The sequence below is a fragment of the Elgaria multicarinata genome, chromosome 2 (genome assembly GCF_023053635.1).
Source record: "Elgaria multicarinata webbii isolate HBS135686 ecotype San Diego chromosome 2, rElgMul1.1.pri, whole genome shotgun sequence".
NCBI lineage: Eukaryota > Metazoa > Chordata > Lepidosauria > Squamata > Anguidae > Elgaria > Elgaria multicarinata.
This window is the reverse complement of record NC_086172.1, coordinates 148396370-148417424: the sequence shown is the minus strand read 5'-3', so window position 1 is coordinate 148417424 and position 21055 is coordinate 148396370. Positions and strand designations below refer to the sequence as shown.

Sequence of the window (21055 nt, the reverse complement as noted above, 5' to 3'; positions counted from 1 at the left end):
GGCAATGCAGGTAGCAAGTCTTTCCACTTCCCCCTCCCAGCCAGCCTTTATTCATGCTATTTCTCCCCTTCCCCTCACATCTCTTGACTAGCCAGCTAGCCCACCCCAGACAGCCATTGGCCCCATTCAGACAACACACTAAACCATGCTGCTTAACCACAAAGTGTTTAATGGAATGCATAGTGCATTCTATTAGTGTGTTGTCTGAACGGGCCATTATGTGACTAGCCACATCCTCCATGTGAACCAGTTTGTGGTGGCGCCCACAGCAGCTTTTCAAATGCCCAAAGGTGCCCATGGGCCCAAAAAGGTTGGGGATCAACAGCCTAGATGATGATGATGATGATGATGATGATGATGATGATGATTAAATGCACTTCAGAATTCTGGGTTCAGACTCACTCCATTCTTTGGCTCTAAACGCAAGATTGTTAATAGGAACTTGCTGCTGCAACAGCAGTGCAATTTTAGTGCACAATTGTATTCCAAACAGCAATCTGTCATACTGTCCACATGCATGCAATTTACAGCTGGGGGTTGTCTTCCATTGGCAGAACCAGAGACAACTTACTGAGATCGCCACTGCAAATCAGTTTCCAGCCATTGGTTTTAAGCTTCTAAATATTTGCACCCCAGTTCTCTTTAGGTCACCGATTTGTTCTGCCAGAATATAAACACACAGCATAAGTATAGTTATTGCTGCTGCAGCTGCTTATGAAATCTAAATGTGCCTTGTTACGAATTCAAATTCCAAATATGACAGCCAGTACTGCCATCTTGTGGCCAACTCTGAAAAAAATCACATTATTATTTCCAAAGGCAAATTTCAAGATGGAAAGTACAGAAAATGTGATATTTTAGAATTATTATTTATTACATTGATATACAGCCCCATAGCTGAAGCTCTCTGGGTGGTTTACAAAGAATAAGATTTGTTGAATGAGATAAGCCACAGCTTAGTTGTAGAAGACACATCCATGCCTAAGAGAAACTGTCCCATCAGAGTCTGTCAGTGTATTTTCTCCTTCAGTTCTGGATCAGATGTGCCCTACACAGTAATGGAAACAAATTAAAGCTATAGTGATTTATATTTGTAAAGGCTAAGCTTGAGTTTGCTTGGAGGACAATATGTTGGTTCACATATCACAATAAGCCACTGTAGGTTAATTCACCTGCGGAGCTCCAAGATGCACAACAGGTGCCATTTTGAATATGCAAGCCGTGGCCAAGGCTTGTGTCAAGCTAAACCAGGCATCATGGATTATTTAAATCTCAAATAACCCACCTGAATTCACACAACACAAGCAGCCATGGCACGTCCCCACCATGACTTTCATATTCAAAATTGTGGCCAGCGTCTGTCAGAGCCCTGTGGGTGAATTAAACCAGGACAACTTGACTGTCACAGACTGAGGCAACACTTAGAAAAGGATCGGATCAGAAACAGGTTAGCCCAGATCCCTGTTCCCATAATCAGTAGGGATTGTATTATAAGGGTGGGGCATCTTGAATTAGAATATTGCACTCTTCTCCCCCTTACAAAGTTATTTCCTTCCTTTTAGTCTTTTCGCCCTTCTCCACTGCCTCACGAAAAAATCTAAACACAACATTCCAAACTAAAAAACACAAAATCTCTCAACATGTAATTAAAGTTGCAGGAAGCATGCAAATTAAGCCTGTTTGTGGTGCACACTTTCTCTAAGAACTTATTAGGAAATCAAGTTCTCTAAGCAAATGTGGAATCACTACCACCATCCCCCAATGGTGCACAGCCAGTAAGAGTGGCAGAAGCTATAGACCCCCAACAGTCCTATTATGGCACAATTTTGAAGAGACTTAGGAACTACAGATGCATGGGAAAGTTTTCTTGCTGTCCTTGCTTCCTCCAGTTTAATGAACTAGCAATGTTCAAATGTACTTTATACAGCAAAAAGAAATCAATTTTGTCCTATGGAAACGGCTCTTCTCAGAATAATGTTTTATTAGCAAAGCCAACGTTCCACAGATATTAAACTTTAGTCTTGCATGCTTGAGGGACTGAGATCCTACACAAATGTCCTTATTTTTATTCAGCCTTTGTTCTTGGCTTGTGTATGTTTGAAGTCCTGTTGCTCATATCCCACATTGCTTTGATTCTACTTGCTTTTGAAGGAGTTTCATAAGGTGTTGCTTAGAGAAAGCCAATATCCTGATTTTCCTGGGCAGTAGTTTTCTACTACTATTGTCTGTTCTCAGAAGAGATGCCAGTACAACATCGATATAGCTGTGACAGCAGATCAACTAATAGGCTTTAGCTTTTCTCCTTTTAACCCCATAACAATTTGGAACACTCCCTTGCCATTTACTCTTTTGCTAGTAAGCCTTAGTCACTAAACTAGTAAGTGTTGGAGCAACTTTATTGGGGAATTTCTGGAGAGCAAGGATTAAAAGTTTGCCTTAAATTAAGATACATCCAAAATCCACATGCTGGAATACAATACTTCTGCTGCTTCCAATTAAAGCTTCACCAAAAGTTACAGTTATCTACAACATACACTTTTGCCTTCTGAGCTGAAAATTCCCCACTATCTTCTTGAAGAGGCTGGACTATCTTGGTCTCTGGTCAAAAAACCTGTGATCTCCCCACTCAAATAAGAGAGCCAGTACATCTTCTTTAAGTTATGTTTATTTAGCAATACGGGTGTATGTACATTTCTGAGAATCCACCTTTGAATCCCCTGCAGCAGGAGACATGCATACGCAGTGAAGGGCTGGAATCTGCACTGCTCAGTGGCCTTCAAGACCACCCTGCCATCCTGCTTGTCACTACAGTGAAACCGAGGATAAGAAAGGGACAGCCAAGAAGCAAATCAGTCCACACGGCAGAATCCTTGGGCAGAGACTCTCCGCAGTAGCCAGCGTTAAAATAATCGGGCCCCAAAGCCAAATGTCTGTTTAATGCCCTCAAAGTAGTAACGTTGCCAGCCCTCCCTTGTTCTCTCTTCTTCATTGGCTGGGATGCCCCTCCCTTCCAGACGGACTTCTGTTTCACCAGCTTTGTCAATGAAGGCCAAGGTGATGGTTGCAAAGTGACCTAAAAAGAGACAGAATAAATCCCAAAATCACGACCTGCGGTGACACAGCAAATCAAAACACCTGCTTCTTTTCTGATACTGTTGGAGAAAATTACTCTTCCTTCTCAAAAAGACAAAAGGAAAGACAGGAAACACTCAAGCCTTAAAGTATTTCATATCCAATAATAAGTATAGGTGATACCAACATCCCTCAAGCGAAAGGAAGGCAAAGCCTTGCCACGATCAAGGTTTGTAAACTACCAGAGATACTTGCACTTTCTACCATCTTTTTTTCCAATCTTCAACTTTGTTTTGCAGGTCTTTTGCTATTGCGGTCAGAGCTTCTATTTTATTTTTTTGATCCTGAGGATTAAATTCATAGCCTCCTCTGCTGTTTTCTTTAAAACTTTCTCCTGATGTTCACGATCGTATCTCGGCATGTCTTTCAGATATCTCAGCTTGGCTGCTTCATCGTCGCTTAAAACTTAACATGGCAAAGACTGAATTGCTTGTTTTTCCTCCTAAACCTTCTCCTCATCTCTCATTCTCTCTTACTGTCAATGATGTTACGCTTACTCCGGTCAAGGAAGCTCGTAGCCTTGGCTTTATCTTCGACACCTCGCTCTCCTTTATTCCTCATATTGAGGCAGTAGCTAAATCTTGTCGATTTTTCCTGTATAATATTGCCAGGATTCGATCATTTTTGTCTGTCTCTTCTGCCAAAACGCTTGTTCATGCGCTGGTTATTTCACGGTTGGACTACTGCAACCTTTTTCTCTCTGGCCTTCCTTTTTCTCACATCAGTCCGTTGGTTTCTGTTCACCACTCTGCCGCAAAGATCATCTTCTTGGCTCGCCGCTCCGACCATGTTACTCCGCTTCTGAAATCTCTTCATTGGCTTCCAATTCACTACAGAATCCAATATAAACTTCTCCTGTTAACCTTCAAAGCTTTTCACGGTCTAGCTCCTTCCTATCTCTCCTCTCTCATCTCACACTATTGCCCCGCTCGTGCTCTTCGCTCCTCTGATGCCATGTTTCTCGCCTGGCCAAGGGCCTCTACTTCCCTTGCTCGGCTTCGTCCATTCTCTTCTGCTGCCCCTTACGCCTGGAACGCTCTTCCAGAACATTTGAGAACTACAAGTTCAACCGCAGCTTTTAAAGCTCAACTAAAAACTTTTCTTTTTCCTAAAGCTTTTAAAACTTGATGTTGTGCAGACTTCTACTGTTACTTTCTACTGTTAGTTTTACCCTACCCTGTGCCTGCTTACCCTACCCTGTACCTGTTTGCATTCTCTTCCCCTCCTTATTGTTTTACTATGATTTTATTAGATTGTAAGCCTATGCGGCAGGGTCTTGCTATTTACTGTTTTACTCTGTACAGCACCATGTACACTGATGGTGCTTTATAAATAAATAATAATAATAATAATAATAATTGTCAATTTCAGAAAAAGAGAGAGGTGTCAATGTTGCACCAATCAGCTGCAGGGCTGGTGCCCAGTCTTCGTAACTCTCTCCTAAATTTGGTAGGAGGTCTCTCAGTTTTTATCAGCCCGATTATTTATTTATTTGTTTATTTATTTATTGCTTTGGAACCTTTGAAAGCTTTAGAAGAAACCAGTGCCATTTTGATAGCTTTGGCCTTCAACTGGGGAGCTTAGCAAGTCCAGGGCTTTTCTTGCAGAAAACTAATGTCCAAATTATTTAATCTAACAAAGCCCCATTTCATTACCTGGGCTTGGCACTGCTTCGTTAATTCTTTAATTAGTAGGTGAGCAGCAGAGCAATGATCCTAGGCAGCTAGCTTGCAGGCAAGACACACACACGCACCTCTCTCTCTACCTGTTTTCCACCATCTTATTGTTCAGGAGTGGGCACCACTACTTATGCAACACAACCAGAGTGCAGCTAAACCTATGACATATTCTATTTTATATGTAGTGGAATTACTTACCTTCTGGCCATGATTTAAATCTCCACTTCATAGTAATCTGCTTCTCAGAAACCTGGAAAGAAAGGAAAGTTCATCTACAAGCTAGAGTATCACTTGACTATTCAAGATAAGGAAAGAGATTATGTTGAGAAAGGTTTGGAATGCCAATATTATTCAAGATTAACTGATATACCTACTCCAAGTGTAAGGAAAGCATTAGAAATGCACAATAATCGCTTTGGTTTTATTGAAATCAGATTCATCTAGACTTAAGCGCAATCCATCTGACTTTCCTTGAGAATGTCTTTTCCACAGAATCAGACACCAAGCCTGGATAAACAACCACACATATATCCACGAACATGAATTTAATTCATGCTCCTAAAGGTATGGGAAATATTTTGGCCCATATAAAACTACAATCAACTATTTGACCAGAGAGTGGCCTGATTCAGATGTAACCATGGTTTATAAGACTGAGAACAAGTACTGTACCTGTATATGCCCTCTTCCCTGTCCCTCACACTCTGTAACCAATGATTTCTAGCTTTTGTGAAATCACAGTTCCTTTTACATCTGAACCAGGAAACAGTGGCTTATTATCTTGGAATACAAAGCACAATGTGAAATTAGGATCAGACTCTACTTATCCCAATTTGTAGTGAGATTTTTTTCCAGTTTGGATGCTAACAGGAAAATGGTTTGTATTTTGTTCTGACAACATGCAAATGAAGGGAAGGAGGAAGCATGCAGGTACAATGCTTGTTCTCAATCTGAATAGACTGTCTGATCTAGGCTAGTGTTGTCCATGTGTTTTCTACAGAAGAGGCGTACTTTATTTCCAGCTAATCCATTAGCCACATAAAAAGGACGATGCAGCTTATGGAGTCAGTGAGATAACATAGGCATTAAAAAACAAACAAATCATGAGCTGAACAGAAGGGCACTTCTCAACAACTTTGAAACACACACACGAAACCAATATTTATACTCACTAGTTCAGTGAACTCTCCAGTGACACTCCCATCTAGTAGCTGGAATTTTCCTCCTTTGTCAGCCTCCACAACAGCAGGCGAGTGAGTAAAAGCCTGGATCAGCTGTAGAAAATATATATATAAGAGCAGCCTAGAAACAAGATGACTCTTTGCACTAAGTTAATTTCCACCTGATTCACTGAGATAACAGGGATAGCTGCTAGATTCCAGCATGTGCAACTTGATTCCTCTACTGTCTTCCACAGGGAACTTTGGAGAAGTCAGGCAAGTTTCAAGGATGAGGGAGAAACACTACCTTTTATCTGACAGCAAAACGGAATGCCTCTCTCTCAAGGAAAAGTGTTTTGAAGCAGGACCCTTCTGTATTTTTAAATTTCTTAGATTTATATACCAACCAACTAGCAAATATTTATTTATTTATTTATTTATTACATTTCTATACCACCCAATAGCTGGAGCTCTCTTGAGGTGGTTTGAAATAACCTTGAGGTGGTTTGAAATAATAGAAAACCAAATAACAAAATAACCAAACAAAAACACAACAGTAAAAGTATAAGATTAATATAATGTTAAACACTAAAAGCATTATGATGCCAGCAGTAAAATTAATAATCAGTGCAACAGATTAAAGATTAAATGCCTACTGGAAAAGGAAGATCTTACCTCTTGTGTAATGAACACTCTATACAGCTCATCCGGAGATGTTAAGAAAGTATCCTTCAAATTTATCTTACAGGTTGGGATCTTAACCCCTACTGATTTGGATTTAACTGCGTTGCCAGCAACATGTTCAGTAGCCTAAAGAAATGTCACAGAATTCAAGACTAAAATGTATCTTAAGTGCTAGAGCAGAGTAATGATCTAAAACCTCTCAGATCAGACACTGCATTCCCTGACGCTGTTGTCGGATCAAGGCACCAACCTGAAGCCACCCTTCTTCCTCACTGGGTCCCACCAGTCCCCCATATCTTCAAGATTTTTATGTGAGCAAACAAAGCATTAACAGTCCTGGAGGGTTTGGGTCCAATCATATGTCACGGAATAGACATATTCATGGAAACAGTGCTTATTGCTCAGGGCTAGAGATATAACATTTCTGAAAATTTTGAAGCCATGGGGAAAAATAGGTTTTTTGAGGGGGGCGGGAACAGACATTTTTGGGGAAAGTTAAAAAATAAAAATCTTATTTTTTTTAGCACTCTTTACAGATTTAAAGTCACTATATTGACTTAGAACAGCTTTCCCCAACCTGACACCCTCCAGATATTATAGACTTTAGCTCTCTTCAGCCTTAGGCAACATGGCCAATGGTCAGGACTGCTGGGCATTGTAGTCCAAAGCATGTGGAAGGCTGCTCTAGGAACATAAAGAAGCTTTTATGTTCCTTAAGTTATATTATGTATAACAGTAAGCCTATATACACCAGTTGCTGGGGAACATGGGTGGGTGATCTTTCACCCATGTCCTGCCTGTAGGTTCTTGCAGGTCCTGCCTGTAGGATCCAGCATGGCACTTCTTCTATTCTTATGTATAGCTTGGTTTGCTCATAAAATCATTATTTTATTTTAAAATGTTTGAAAGTAAACTCAGTAAATTTGCAATTACTGCCTGAATGAACTATATTTTAAAATTTAAGATACTAAACATGATAATTTTATGAGCAAACTAAGATATACATAACATATTTTAGGTTCCTATTTACGTCTGACAAGAGGGAACTTCAGCAAGAAGTCCCTGAAACATCTGTAGCATCCTAAAGGCTAGAGACAGAGGAAGACTGGAGTACAGCATTTGCTCCTGGTTGTAAGGAAGTTCAGAAAATACCTAAATCTGTTCCTCTTTGTGGAATGAAAACCTATTAACATTTTATTTAGCTAGGAAAGATTGCTTAGGAACGGTGAGCAACCAGATTTAATTTAAGAACCTTTAAGCAATCTCAACCTATTATTTGAAGAGTGACATATTATTCACTTTTGTAAATAATTTCCATTATTTGGAATGAGATGTTCATTAATGGAAATTATTTACAAAAGTGAATAAAATGTCACTCTTCAAATAATAGGTTGAGATTGCTTAAAGGTTCTTAAATTAAATCTGGTTGCTCATTGTTCCTAAGCAATCTTTCCTAGCTAAATAAAATGTTAATAGGTTTTCATTCCAACATCTCATTTTTTGTTCATTTTGAAAAGTTGTCTCTAGTGGTAGTGTCAATCCCATGCCTATGGCTTAGAAACTAGACTGACTTTCTTTTAAGTTGAGAGGGTTTATTCGAGTGGCAGAAATTAAGAAGTTTTATAGCTGAGGCAGCATTCCCAGCGGTGAGGTCTAATTGATAACTTTATTAAAACTGTCGCAGCAAGTTCTATAGACCCAAGCCTCAAAGTTATTTTTTTTAAAAAAAAAAGCATAGGTGGGATAACCCACATGCTGTTCTGTCACCTCTGGTGACAGTAGGTGAATAACCTAGTGTTTTTTCCACATGTGGATTTTAGATTAGAACTAGTTTAATTGACTGCTACCACATCAAACCAGAACAAGCCCAGAAACACAGGACTCTTTAGAACAAAAACCAAACTGTCAAGAATGCACAATGTGCAACGCTACTCACTTGTTAAAACAGCTCCACTGGCTTCCAGTCTGTTTCCGGGCACAATTTAAAGTGCTGGTTATGACATATAAAGCCCTATATGGCTTGGGTCCAGGTTATCTGAAAGACTGTATTCTCCATTACGAGCCTGCCCGTGCTTTGAGATCTTCTGGGGAAGCCCTTCTTTCAGTCCCACCATCTTCACAGGCGCGCCTGGTGGGAACATGGGGGAGGACCTTCTCAGTGGCTGCTCCAGTGTTCTGGAACTCTCTTCCTGGGAAAGCTAGACTGGCTCCTGCATTGATGTGCTTTCGGAAGCAGGCAAAAACTTCTTTGTTCCAGCAGGCCTTTGGCAAATAATCTGGGCCTCCGTCTATGTTAAGGACTTGTAAAATTGTTGTGTATTTTAAATGTTTAATGTTTTAATATTGTAATATATTTAATATATTAACTTTTGTATATTTCTTTTCGTAGGTTTTTAAATGTACATGTTTTAAATTTTGTAAGGCCTCCTTGAGGCCCAGTATTGGGCAAAAGGCAGGATAGAAATAAATATAATAATAATAATTTTTTTTTGAGAAACTGAGCATAAATGACTATCAATAAACTATAGATCAATAATTTTAATCAGGAATGAAAGAAATAACTATGCTGGGAATCTTAAAGAGAGGATTAAATAAAACATTTTTACCATGGCTTCATTATTTCCAGACATTTTACATATCTAGTTTTTCTATAAAAGTGTTCTTATTGCAAAGTTTTTAGAAATCATTTTGTGGGGAATAAAGTCTGTGTAACAATATATAAGCAGTATGTCTTAAATTCTAAAGAAAACATTTCATAATCCAAAGCTGTTCAATTTTTTGGAAAAAAACCAAAAACAGTCCCCAGGGAAAAAAAATCCAAAATTTTCAGCTTTTTTCCGGGCCTTCACATCTCTGCTCATGGCCACATCACATGCTACTCTGTAAAGCCTGCTGCTATTAAGTATGTAAAGTGGCTTCCTGCCTTGTAACTTATTATACCAGAATAAGGAAACATTACTCTGTAAAATGCCTTTGCCCAGGCTTTCCCCATCTCAGTTTGTTTCAAAGTAACATGCACCTACCTTGCGCTCTTCCGCTTTATGCACAGGATGAGGTGGTGCCTCTGACTGTTCACCATTCACTGTGGGCAAGATCATGCCTTGCGTAAACTCTGGAAGATATTAAGATCTCATTATTTCATACAAAGTGTCTAGAAACTCAATTGTTATTTTGTAAAAACACACACACACATAGCTGCAAGGGAGCATCATAGAATCATAAAATAGTAGAGTTGGAAGGGGCCTACAAGGCCATCGAGTCCAACCCCCTGCTCAATGCAGGAATCCACCCTAAAGCATCCCCGACAGATGGTTGTCCAGCTGCCTCTTGAATGCCTCTAGTGTGGGAGAGCCCACAACCTCCCTAGGCAACTGATTCCATTGTCGTACTGCTCTAACAGTCAGGAAGTTTTTCCTGATGTCCAGCTGGAATCTGGCTTCCTTTAACTTGAGCCCGTTATTCCATGTCCTGCACTCTGGGAGGATTGAGAAGAGATCCTGGCCCTCCTCTGTGTGAAAGCCTTTTAAGTATTTGAAGAGTGCTATCACTAAAGTAAGATAAGACAGGACCACAAGAAAAAAATTTAATTTGGAAAGCTATTACCCACTTTGAAAAGACGTGAGAGCTAGATTGCATACTCATCCTTTTTAGGTACAAAAAGCTAGTTTCAAGTAACTGCAGAACTACAATATGTCTTCTGTCTATGAGGTGGTAAGAAAAGCTACACAAAATGCTTTATTGAAAACAAGAAATATGACCTAATGCTAATTTACAAGGTATGTTTTATTATTAAACTATTCGAGACATACAGCCTAAAATTTCGCTAATTCCAAGTCAATATCTAAGTATCAGACTACCATCATCACCACCACCTCAAATTCTCTAATGCCTCTCTACTGCTGCAGCTAGCACATGCAACCATTCAGTCACTACAGCTTTCTGGCAGGAGGAGATTCTGCTGGAAAACAGGCAAGGAAGTCAGTCCCGTGCACCCTGTTTATACCCAGAATTGGCTGATTCTGCTGGAAAACAGACGTGTGGGGATAACTCTCCTCACACAGCCATTTCCTAGCAGAACCCAATGTGCTGGGAAAGGGGGAGAGCAAAGAAAATCATGCCCATGCACCTTCTTGCTCAGCATGATCACTGATAAGAGGGCAAGGGCCTCTCCCATTATTATTATTATTATTATTATTATTATTATTATTATTATTATTATTATTATTTATTTATATAGCACCATCAATGTACATGGTGCTGTACAGATAACACAGTAAATAGCAAGACCCTGCCGCATAGGCTTACAATCTAATAAGTTGTAGTAAACAATAAAGAGGGAAGGAGAATGCAAACAGGCACAGGGAAGTGTAAACAGGCACCGGGTAGGGAGAAGCTAACAGTATAGAGTCAGAACAAACTCAATATTTGAAGGCTATAGGGAAAAGAAAAGTTTTTAGCTGAGTTTTAAAAGCAGTGATTGAGTTTGTAGTTCTCAAGTGTTCTGGAAGAGCGTTCCAGGCGTAAGGGGCAGCAGAAGAAAAAGGACGAAGCCGAGTAAGGGAAGTGGAGGTCCTAGGGCAGGCGAGAAGCATAGCATCAGAGGAGCGGAGAGCACGAGCGGGGCGATAGTGTGAGATGAGAGAGGAGAGATAGGCAGGAGCTAGACCGTGAAGAGCTTTGAAGGTCAGCAGGAGAAGTTTATATTGGATTCTAGAGTGAACTGGAAGCCAATGAAGAGATTTCAGAAGTGGAGTGACATGGTCAGAGCGGCGGGCCAAGAAGATGATCTTAGCGGCAGAGTGGTGGACAGAGACCAGCGGACTGATGTGAGACGAAGGAAGGCCAGAGAGAAGAAGGTTGCAGTAGTCCAACCGAGAGATAACCAGTGCGTGAACGAGAGTCTTGGCAGAAGAGACAGACAAAAATGGTCGAATCCTGGCAATATTATACAGGAAGAAACGACAGGATTTAGCTACTGCCTCGATGTGAGGAGTAAAGGAGAGCGAGGAGTCAAATATAAAGCCAAGACTACGAGCTTCCTTGACCGGAGTAAGCGTGATATCGTTGACAGTAAGAGAGAATGAGAGGTGAGGAGAGGGTTTAGGAGGAAAAACAAGTCACAGCCATCATGAGGAGCACTGCTGGGATGGGGACACGGTTAATTTATTAATTAATTAATTAATTACTTTTTTATACCGCCCAATAGCCAAAGCTCTCTGGGCGGGTCACAAAAATTAAAACCATAATAAAACAACCAACAGGTTAAAAGCACAAATACAAAAAATACAGTATAAAAAGCACAACAAGGATAAAACCACGCAGCTAAATTGATATAAGATTAAAATACAAAGTTAGAACAGTAAAATTTAAATTTAAGTTAAAATTAAGTGTTAAAATACTGAGAGAATAAAAAGGTCTTCAGCTGGCGATGAAAAGAGTACAGTATAGGCGTCAGGTGGACCTCTCTGGGGAGCTCATTCCACAACCGGGGTGCCACAGCGGAGAAAGCCCTCTTCCTAGTAGCCACCTGCCTCACTTCCTTTGGCAGGGGCTCACGGAGAAGGGCCCCTGTAGATGATCTTAAGGTCCGGGCAGGTACATATGGGAGGAGGCGTTCCTTCAAATAACCTGGCCCCAAACCATTTAGGGCTTTAAATGTCAATACCAGCACTTTGAATCGGGCCCGGACCTGGACTGGCAGCCAATGAAGTTGTAAAAGGACTGGCGTAATGTGATCTTGCCGACCAGTCCCTGTTAGTAAACGGGCTGCCTTGTTTTGTACCAGCTGAAGCTTCCGGACCGTTTTCAAAGGCAGCCCCACGTATAACGCGTTGCAGTAATCCAAGCGAGAGTTTATCAGAGCACGGATAACTGTAGCTAGGCTATCTCTGTCCAGATAAGGGCGTAGTTGGTATATCAACCTAAGCTGATAAAAGGTGCTCTTTGCCACTGAGTTCACCTGTGCCTCAAGTGACAGTTCTGGATCCAAGAGCACCCCCAAACTATGGACCCGATCCTTTAGGGAGAGTGCAACCCCGTCCAGGACAGGGCAAACATCACCTCGCCGGACAGATGAACCACCCGCTAACAGTACCTCTGTCTTGTCTGGATTGAGTCTCAGTTTGTTAGCCCTCATCCAGTCCATTACTGTGCCCAGGCACTGGTTCAGAACAGGTTAAAGCCTCCCCACTGCAGCAAATTGGATGTGTGCAGTGTGCCTGGGTGTGCAGGCCCCAGCCACCCAGCCAACACCTGATGAGGCCCTCAAGAGGAGCAAACTCAGTTCTGATCTAGTCTGTTCAGAACTGTAGCCAACAGAACACCAGGTTTGCTCTCTTTGATCTCAAGCACTGCTGAGTATTTCTCATTTTTCTCACTTTGTGCAATTACCGGAGGTTCTCAAGAGGAGCAAACCTATTTCGAGACAGCAGTAGATACTGCAAGTATCCTCCATCCTTCACTGAAAAAGCTAGTGAGGAGAGCTTTAGCAGGAGGTCACTACCATTTCTTTTATCCTCTGTATGTACCTGTTTTGAGAGTACTGATGTAAGTTCCCAAAGCATTGCTGATCTGTTCCGCACCTTCTTGCTTCATCAACACTAGAAGGTTGGTGTCTGGCTCATCTTTGGCAAGACTAACGTTGATCTGAGAATAAAAGGAAGAAATTAGTAAGGTCCCACCAAAACATGTTTTCACTGTACATGCCTGGCCTTGCACTGCATCCATAAAAATCATTTCGAGAAATAATTTGGATGCTATTTCTAGCTTTGAATGTCAGAAAACAGCAGTGAACTTATGGGGCTTTAAAAATGCTGAAAAAGGCCTTTCAGAAGTCCTGAAGTGAAGGGGAGAGAGATAACATTCCCATTTCAAAAGTAGTGCAGGAGCCTGAATCATCCTGTTAAACATGAAATTATTCAGATTTGTGATCCCTTTCCACTTTCTAATGAAGCAGCAGTCAAGAATTTCACCTGTAACTGTGCTTACCTCAATTTCATCAACATCATTTTCGTCTGACAGATTGGGGATCTCCACATGTCCTTTATATTTCACACCTGTATTTGAGGTGCCTGAAAACAGCAATATATTAAATTAAAGACCTGTTCAATTTCACTTTCCTAACAGCAATTTCTGACAGCTTTTGACACTCTAGAAATTCAAAGGCTGGGTTCAGACAATTACAGTGTGGAAAGGAACCACCATGGTCCTTGTGACCACCATTTGCATAATCTCCCGTGATACAGCGAGGGTTGGCATGTCATGTGAACCCAGTGCAGGTCACAGTGGCAGGCACTTCATACCCATCCTAAAACCCACAACATACAGCAAAGGTTGCAGGATGGGTATGAAGCAATGCTGCTGCACTCCACGCCAGGTTTGCACACCAAACCTCGTTGCATCGTGGAAGATTATGCAACAGCAGTCATGTGTGCAGCATGCACAGCGGAAGGAACCATGATGGGGGGTTGTTGTTGTTGTTGTTATTATCATCCTGCCTTTTCCCAGTACTGGGTTCCTTCCCCCATTACAATTGTCCAAATCAGGTCATAGAGTGGCTCTTCTCTCAATTCCGGTCTCAATTCTTTCTAAGACGTTAGAAGTTCTATTATATGACAATTCAGGATCTGGAATGCTGCAATGGGATCTTTACACGGATGAAAACAAAGCAGCCAAACTCACCTGTCCAAGCCAACTTGATATTCCACTCATAGAAGAAAATTAGCTTTCCTTTGCGGTTGTTGATGGAGGCTTCTCCATCCAATTTGCTCACTTCTGTCACTTCACAAGTCCCCTCTGCATTCTCTGCTCTAATAGCCAGAAGCAGCGTTTTCAGCTTCTCTGAGGACCAGTTAGATGCATCTCTTTCAGTCCTAAAAGGGAAAAATAATACTGAAGTTGAAAATGCAGTAACAGGCAATGGCTTTTCATACCCCTCCCCACACTTTGTTCCACCCTTCCTGAGGTGGTGTTTATTTGGCTTGAAAAGTCACGTTTTCAAACCTGACTTTCTTTTCCTTTCTTTTTTGGAAGCAACGTCCTAGAAATGGGAAGGAACCCCTACACACACACACACACAGAGAGAGAGAGAGAGAGAGAGAGAGAGAGAGAGAGAGAGAGAGAGACAGAGAGAGAGAGAGAGACAGGAAAAATTCGGGAAAGCACATTCCACATCCCCAGGATTTTGTTTCAGTTTTTTCAGTAGAATAACTTGAAAATTTGGGGGAATACTGAAAAATTGCTATGACATATTTCCTCTTTTTGGAATGAGTGAAATGCTTTTGAAGACAAAGTTTTACTCATTCAAAAGGTGTAGTAAGAAGATTTTTGTGTGAGACAATCAACAACATTAGACAACAATTCCTGTGTATATTGTAGACATATATAACACTCAAGTAGAAGATGCATTTCTGCACATAGAGTACTGCCATCTTCACGAAAGGAGGATAATGCAGGGTTCTGTATAAGATGGTTTCTGTCCAAATAATACATTTGTTTTTGTTTACCACAAAACGTATGTCTTCTTTTTTCGACATTGATGTTTTCCTACTTAGAGTGCAAAAGCTAATATACATGTGCTTGTGTAGAATAGGGTGCAGCAGTTTGCATATCTCTCTTTTTCTAGTATTGGACATATTTACAGTTTTGCTTGTACGTAATTATGGCATTTATGCTTTTGAGGCTGCAGTCACATACATGCTTATCTGGGAATAAGTTAGACTAAACAGAATACTTACATACATAGGATTGCTCTGCAAGTTTCATAAATCTGCCAAATTGTACAATTTTATGTGCTATGAGAAATTATGAATTTTGTTCTAAAAGCAGTAAAATAAATTTAGGTTTGGTAAGTATTGCATATATCTCCAAAAAAATGGTAGCCAAGAGTTTTAATTAACCACATTTTATCTAGCAAACTCAAGCTGTATCTATGTCAAATCAAATTTGGCTCCATTTAGATGTTCAAACACGGCACTCTGGGTTGTTGAGAGTTAACCCCCCCTCCATAGTTTTAACCCAACCATAGGTTCAAACTCAGGGTTACCTGGGTTGTTTTGGAAAGCAGAAGCACACAGGACCCAGCACACTCACTCATGCTCAGCTCTGACAACCCATGGGTTGTTGATACGTGTGAACGGGGCCTTGATGTACCAATTCCCTCAGTTCCATCTTGGGTCTGTGTCTTTACTTCAGCAGCATTACTGACCTAGAACAACTAGGCAACCAAGAGTTGGCTGAGACAAATTATTGTTTGAAACTAATTCTATTATGTCTAGAATCCAGAAAGGAATCTAAGACTGGTTTTTAAAAAGGATTTTGTATATTACCACCTTTGCTTCATAACCTGTATGTTACATATATTATTCTACTACTCCCATTTCTGCTCTAGCCCAAACTCATCTGGAGTACTGTGCTGAATCTAGGTCCTACACTTTAAGAAGGACAGACACAATTTGGAATTGGTTCAGAGCAAAACAATGAAGCTGGTCAACAGTATGGAAAACAACTAATATGAGGAAAAGTTGAAGGAAATGGGTACGTTTAGCTTAGAGATGAGAAACTAGGGGAAACGTGATAACCTTTCAGGCATTTGAAGAGTGTGGTCATACAGAAGAATGCAAAGACTTGTTTTCAACTGCCCCAGAGGAAAGGGCTAGATCCAATGGGCTTAAGTTACAGGAAAGTATATTTCAGTTGAACATTTAGAAAAGTTTCTAAATGGTAGGAAAAAAATAACAAATGTTACCTGTTACCTAGGGGGATGATGAGCTCTCCCTGGCTGGAAGTGTTCAAACAGAGGCTGGACAGCCTTCTGTTGGGGATACTCTCTCTCCCCTGCATTAAATAGGGGGTTGGCACAGATCGCCTTTAAGGCCCCATGATTCTATTACATTGCTACATGATAGCTGAAGTATGAGTTACATAGGCATTACCCTCAAGCAAGAGTACTATTTATGCAGGTTACTATGTCCAAAATCTTGAGAAAGCCTACTAAGAAAGCAGATGTGTTGTTCAAGCCAATTCACTGGATTTGCTTGCATTGAGAGATCAATAGGCAGGTCTTAATTTACCCAAGAAACACTTATAATGTGACAGGGAAAGATTTATATAGTGCCATCATATACATGCTTATGCAAAAGTCAATCTATGTTCAATGGGCCTTATTCCTTGTAAGTGTGTATGGGATTGCAGCCTAAGACAATATTAAATACAGATAGGATTGTCCCTTTTTTCCTAATCAAAACACAAGAACAGGATTCTAATAGAGCACATTCAAAAGTGTCACATGACAAGAATGTCTTTGTCACACTGAAAATTTCTCAGGAGGGATCAAAGCTCCTTGGTAGAGCACAGGCTTTGCATGCAGCAGGGCCAAGGTTTAATCCCTGGCTCCTCCAGGTAGAGCTAGGAAAAAATCCTGCCTGAAACCCTGGAAAGTTGCTGCCAGTCAGTGTCAACAATACTAGACTAGATGCACAAATGGTCAATATAAGTCAGCTTCCTATGTTTGGCATTGCTTTAGGGCAATGAATGTCCAGGAATACCACAAACTCCCACTTGGGACACCCTTGTTTCACTACTTACAATCCTCATTTCCCAAGGAAATAAATCATCCCCATTTCATGAATAGGGAAACTGAGGCTCTAAAATATTACTTGTTGAGATAGGAAGTTAATCCAACCTTCAAGGTCCAAATTCAACATGACACCAATCAAACCACTTGTCTCTCTTGCTACTGCCTAGTGTTATTCATCAATACTCTTCCCATTTAAAAGATGCCATACCTCTTTGCATGCTGTGTGTAGTGTGTGTACTGAAGTTACACCCAGTACTCACAACCAGGAAAATCTACATAGCATAAATTACCACTCAATACTTGTTTTAATTGTGGGGGGGGATATTTTTTCTGGATAGCAATCCAGCTAATGACTGCTGTCTTTAGAACAGGGCTTTACAATTCCCCAGGATTCTGTTTTGACAATCTAGCTAGCCAGATAATTTGCAGAAACTAAATATAAAAACATAGTGTGCTTTCTAAATTTGAGATGGCTGCATCTTTCACAGTTGCTAGAGTGTTGCTGCATTTAATTTTACATACCCTTGGAAACAGAGTTTGCTCACCACTGCAGAATGAGCTGTTGGCTCACTTAACACTGCCTGTGTCACTATATTTCTTTTTGGCTTTTTTCCCCCTTTATGGTTGGGGCACAGAGGGAAAGAACAGCGGCCAAATGAAGAACTCTCAAGGGTTTCAAGAGAAGGACACATTCCCTTCCCCACGACTGATACCCAAACATTGGGTTCATATGACATGATAACCCACGATGGGTTATTTAACCCATCATGGATTATCGTGTCAGCTGTTGGGAAATTTTTAATCCACGATGGCTAATTTGCTCAAAATAACCCACTCTGATAACCAATAAGCTGCAGAAGGAGTTACTTAAGCCATTGTGGGATATCATGTCATCTGTCTGGCACCATGGGTTATTTTGGCCTCCTACAGGGTTGGGCAGCAAGAGGGGTTCAGACTGCTGCTGCTCTGCTCCACACAGGGTGTTCTCTGTGAAATGGAAACAGCTTACACAGGCTATTTCAGTAGTGTCTATGGGGGGGAAATACACAATTGGGAACACCTTAAATCTATGTCTAAGAGGGGAAACGCACAGTTCAGAACACTTAATGGTTCCATGCCAGCAATGGCTATAAGGGGAAATGCGCAATTGAACTTTAGTGCAACAGCGCTTTCACGTTATTGAGAACACTTAAAGGCCTGCATGCCAGCATCAGCTATGGGGGGAAATGCGCAACTGAATGTATTGAGAGTGAGTTGGGTGCCTCCCTATGAGGCATCCGGGTGTGATATTTTGTCCCGATCCTGCAAACTTCCAGCATTTTAGAGCCTCCACCACCACCCCCTTGTCGGGTTGATGCTGGAAGTCACTGTACTTTACCCCACAACTCTCCCCTCTCATCGGGATATTGCAAAAGGTTAAAACAGGGTGCTGCAATGTTGTCAATGGGTGAAACAGCACCACTGCTTGGGTGGGGCAAAGGGATTACTACAGCAGGACAGGAGATGGGGAGGGATGACTCAGATTATGCACAGTAGTTTGTCTGATCATGTGGGGGATAACAGTAGTTTATTTTCTAAATAAACTACTGTAAGTAGCTTATTAACCCATCATGATTTAAAGAGAGGTCTGAACCTGATCAAAGATACAGGGCAGGAGTCTGTATCTTTGGTTATGTCCTGCAGTATAAATTAACTGGCAGTTTCCCAAAGCAAGGAACATACTCATCCTACCCATTTCTCCTTTAAAGTTTCCTGTTGTTCAAAAATTAGCAGCTGCTCCCACATCAAAAGTCAGGAGCATGGTGATCATGTTTCTAGTTGTCCAACGGCGCAGAACAGTCTGGACTTCATGAAGGGCAAAACTGAATGGGGCAGGATGGAATTGGTAAGTATAGCCACAATTGTGTGGGACCTGTCTTCTTTGTGCCAATTCTGAAAGGAGTTGGCTGCTCCACACAAACATTCATAACAAAATAAATCAGGCTGTAAAACGCTTGGTCTTTTACTGGTGCAAAAAGGCATATTTGCAGAAACCATCAAGTGCATAGCAGTTGCTTCATTACCGTGCGTGTACTTCAGCCTATGCATACTCCATGTGCAGGATCGAGTTTTCGGTATATACTGGCAACTGCTGGGAAAGTTTTGTGATATGCACCAGTCAAGCTGGCCATGGATAGGCATCCTGCTTCTGTATGACCTTGAAGTGTTTTCTATCATACAGAAAAAAAATCCTTCCTAGGTAAGACGAAGATTCATTTAATTGAACATTCTGTCTCTAAAAGTGGCTTCTGAGAAGCTTACAAGCTGGGTACGATGGCCACAGCCATCCTCTTTGTGCTCAGTCTCTCGCATGCAGGGATATGTTACTTTTCTACCAGGATGATCCTTTTAGTAATAAATATTGTCAAGTTGACCAAGCATTTGTCAGCAGCAGAATTGCTGGGTTGTATTACACAATCTGCGTCACCATCTTTCCAATTAAACACTGGTCGACATCTAACTGTAATTAATTCCATCTTAACAATACAGCATGTGAAATACTTCCTTTTGCCTGTCCTTATTCCTGCCAATCCATTTTCTTAGATGACTCAAAGTTCAAGTAGTACCAGAGAGAGTAGTTACCTTCTTCCCACTCTCTTCGCAGTGTCCATACTTCGATATTCATCTAACTACCAGACAGCTAATGGGTGTGCAAATCAACTTCATGAGTCCAAAATGCAACAAGCCCCCCTCGCCCGTGACATGGTATTTTGTACCCTGAAGAGTGTATGGCAACAGAATATGATTCAAGCACAGTGCTGTCTTCCTGTCACAACCTGTCTTTGCCCTGCAGGCACAGAGCCCCGGATGCTGCAATTGGGTCCTAAAGAAGGCAAACAATAGAACTAGCGCACAGCTGCAACCCTATGCACATGAGGGCTGCCACATTTCTTTCCCTTACAACCCTTGCTCCCATGCATTTAAAAGCCAAAGACCGTGTTTATTCCCATGCCATGAAATAAACAACGGCCTCACTAGGCAACCATGAAAAGCCCTCACTAGCAGGACTTAAGAGAAATCGAGCAGCTGTCAAGTGGGGTTTTGCTACCCTTGACGGCAGTTTTGTCAATTTTAGAAAAGAAGAAAAAAATTAAAAGGCGTAGGTCAAGGGCAGGCGAGAAAGGTTTCCTTCCACCCACCCACCCACTGTCACTTGTCAACACTCCACCCCCCAAAGATCTTGCACGCTTACTTGAGGTTAAGCACCACTGAAACCCTCCCCACAGGGCTTCCTTCAGAGCAAAGCAAGCCAGGGCGACGGGCGAGGTGGTGCTGGGGAAGCGCCGGGCATCTCGTGCGCCGGTGTCAAGAGACCGGAGAGAGACACAGAGGAGGCAGAACCACGCGCGCCCGTTCGCTGGTTCGAGGCGGCGGCATCGGCGGCCCCCATCCCACCCCGCGAGGAAGGCCGCTTGGTGAGAATGGCGGCGGGAGGTTTCCCCTCCCGGTCTGAAGCCCCCCTCCCCCTCCGTCAATCTCTCTCTCGCACGCACGCGCTTCCCCCCTTCCCTCAGTCTCTCTCTCCCTCTCGCGCGCGCGCTCCCGACTCTTCCCTCACCCACCAGTGCCAGTTATTGACGTTGGTGGCGTCCGCGCGCTGCTCCACAATCCAGCGCGGGTCTCCTTCCCCCCACTTGGCCATCGGCGCCCCCGAAACACCCGCCGCAGCCGCGTCTGCCTCCGTCGATGCCGAGCGGCCGTCTCCGCGCGCCTGGAAGCTACTAGAAGGCGCCGGCAGCCGCGCCGCCTCCCGGCTTCCGTCACCGGCAAAGGTTCCTTCCGCT

At 42.0% G+C, this 21055-nt stretch overlaps 1 protein-coding gene across 1 annotated transcript; it reads right to left on the bottom strand.

Annotated features, from left to right (window-relative positions):
• Positions 1 to 2649: 2649 nt before the first annotated feature.
• On the bottom strand, positions 2650 to 21002 carry AHSA1 (activator of HSP90 ATPase activity 1). Its single transcript, XM_063117905.1, has 9 exons — positions 20834 to 21002; positions 14336 to 14526; positions 13643 to 13725; positions 13183 to 13300; positions 9679 to 9767; positions 6647 to 6781; positions 5984 to 6085; positions 5010 to 5061; positions 2650 to 3073 (listed from the first exon to the last, which is right to left on the bottom strand). The coding sequence occupies exons 1-9, from the start codon at positions 20911 to 20913 to the stop codon at positions 2901 to 2903; spliced, it is 1023 nt and encodes a 340-aa protein (XP_062973975.1). The 5' UTR covers positions 20914 to 21002; the 3' UTR covers positions 2650 to 2900.
• Positions 21003 to 21055: the final 53 nt, after the last annotated feature.

Bases quoted from the DNA above. Each gene is read 5' to 3' on its own strand.
- AHSA1 (XM_063117905.1), bottom strand. From the start codon at position 20,913: ATGGCCAAGTGGGGGGAAGGAGACCCGCGCTGGATTGTGGAGCAGCGC. The intron at 14,527-20,833 runs GTGGGTGAGGGA...TTTCCCTTTTAG, and splicing joins AACGTCAATAACTGGCACTG to GACTGAAAGAGATGCATCTA. The intron at 13,301-13,642 runs GTAAGCACAGTT...TTTTATTCTCAG, and splicing joins ATGATGTTGATGAAATTGAG to ATCAACGTTAGTCTTGCCAA.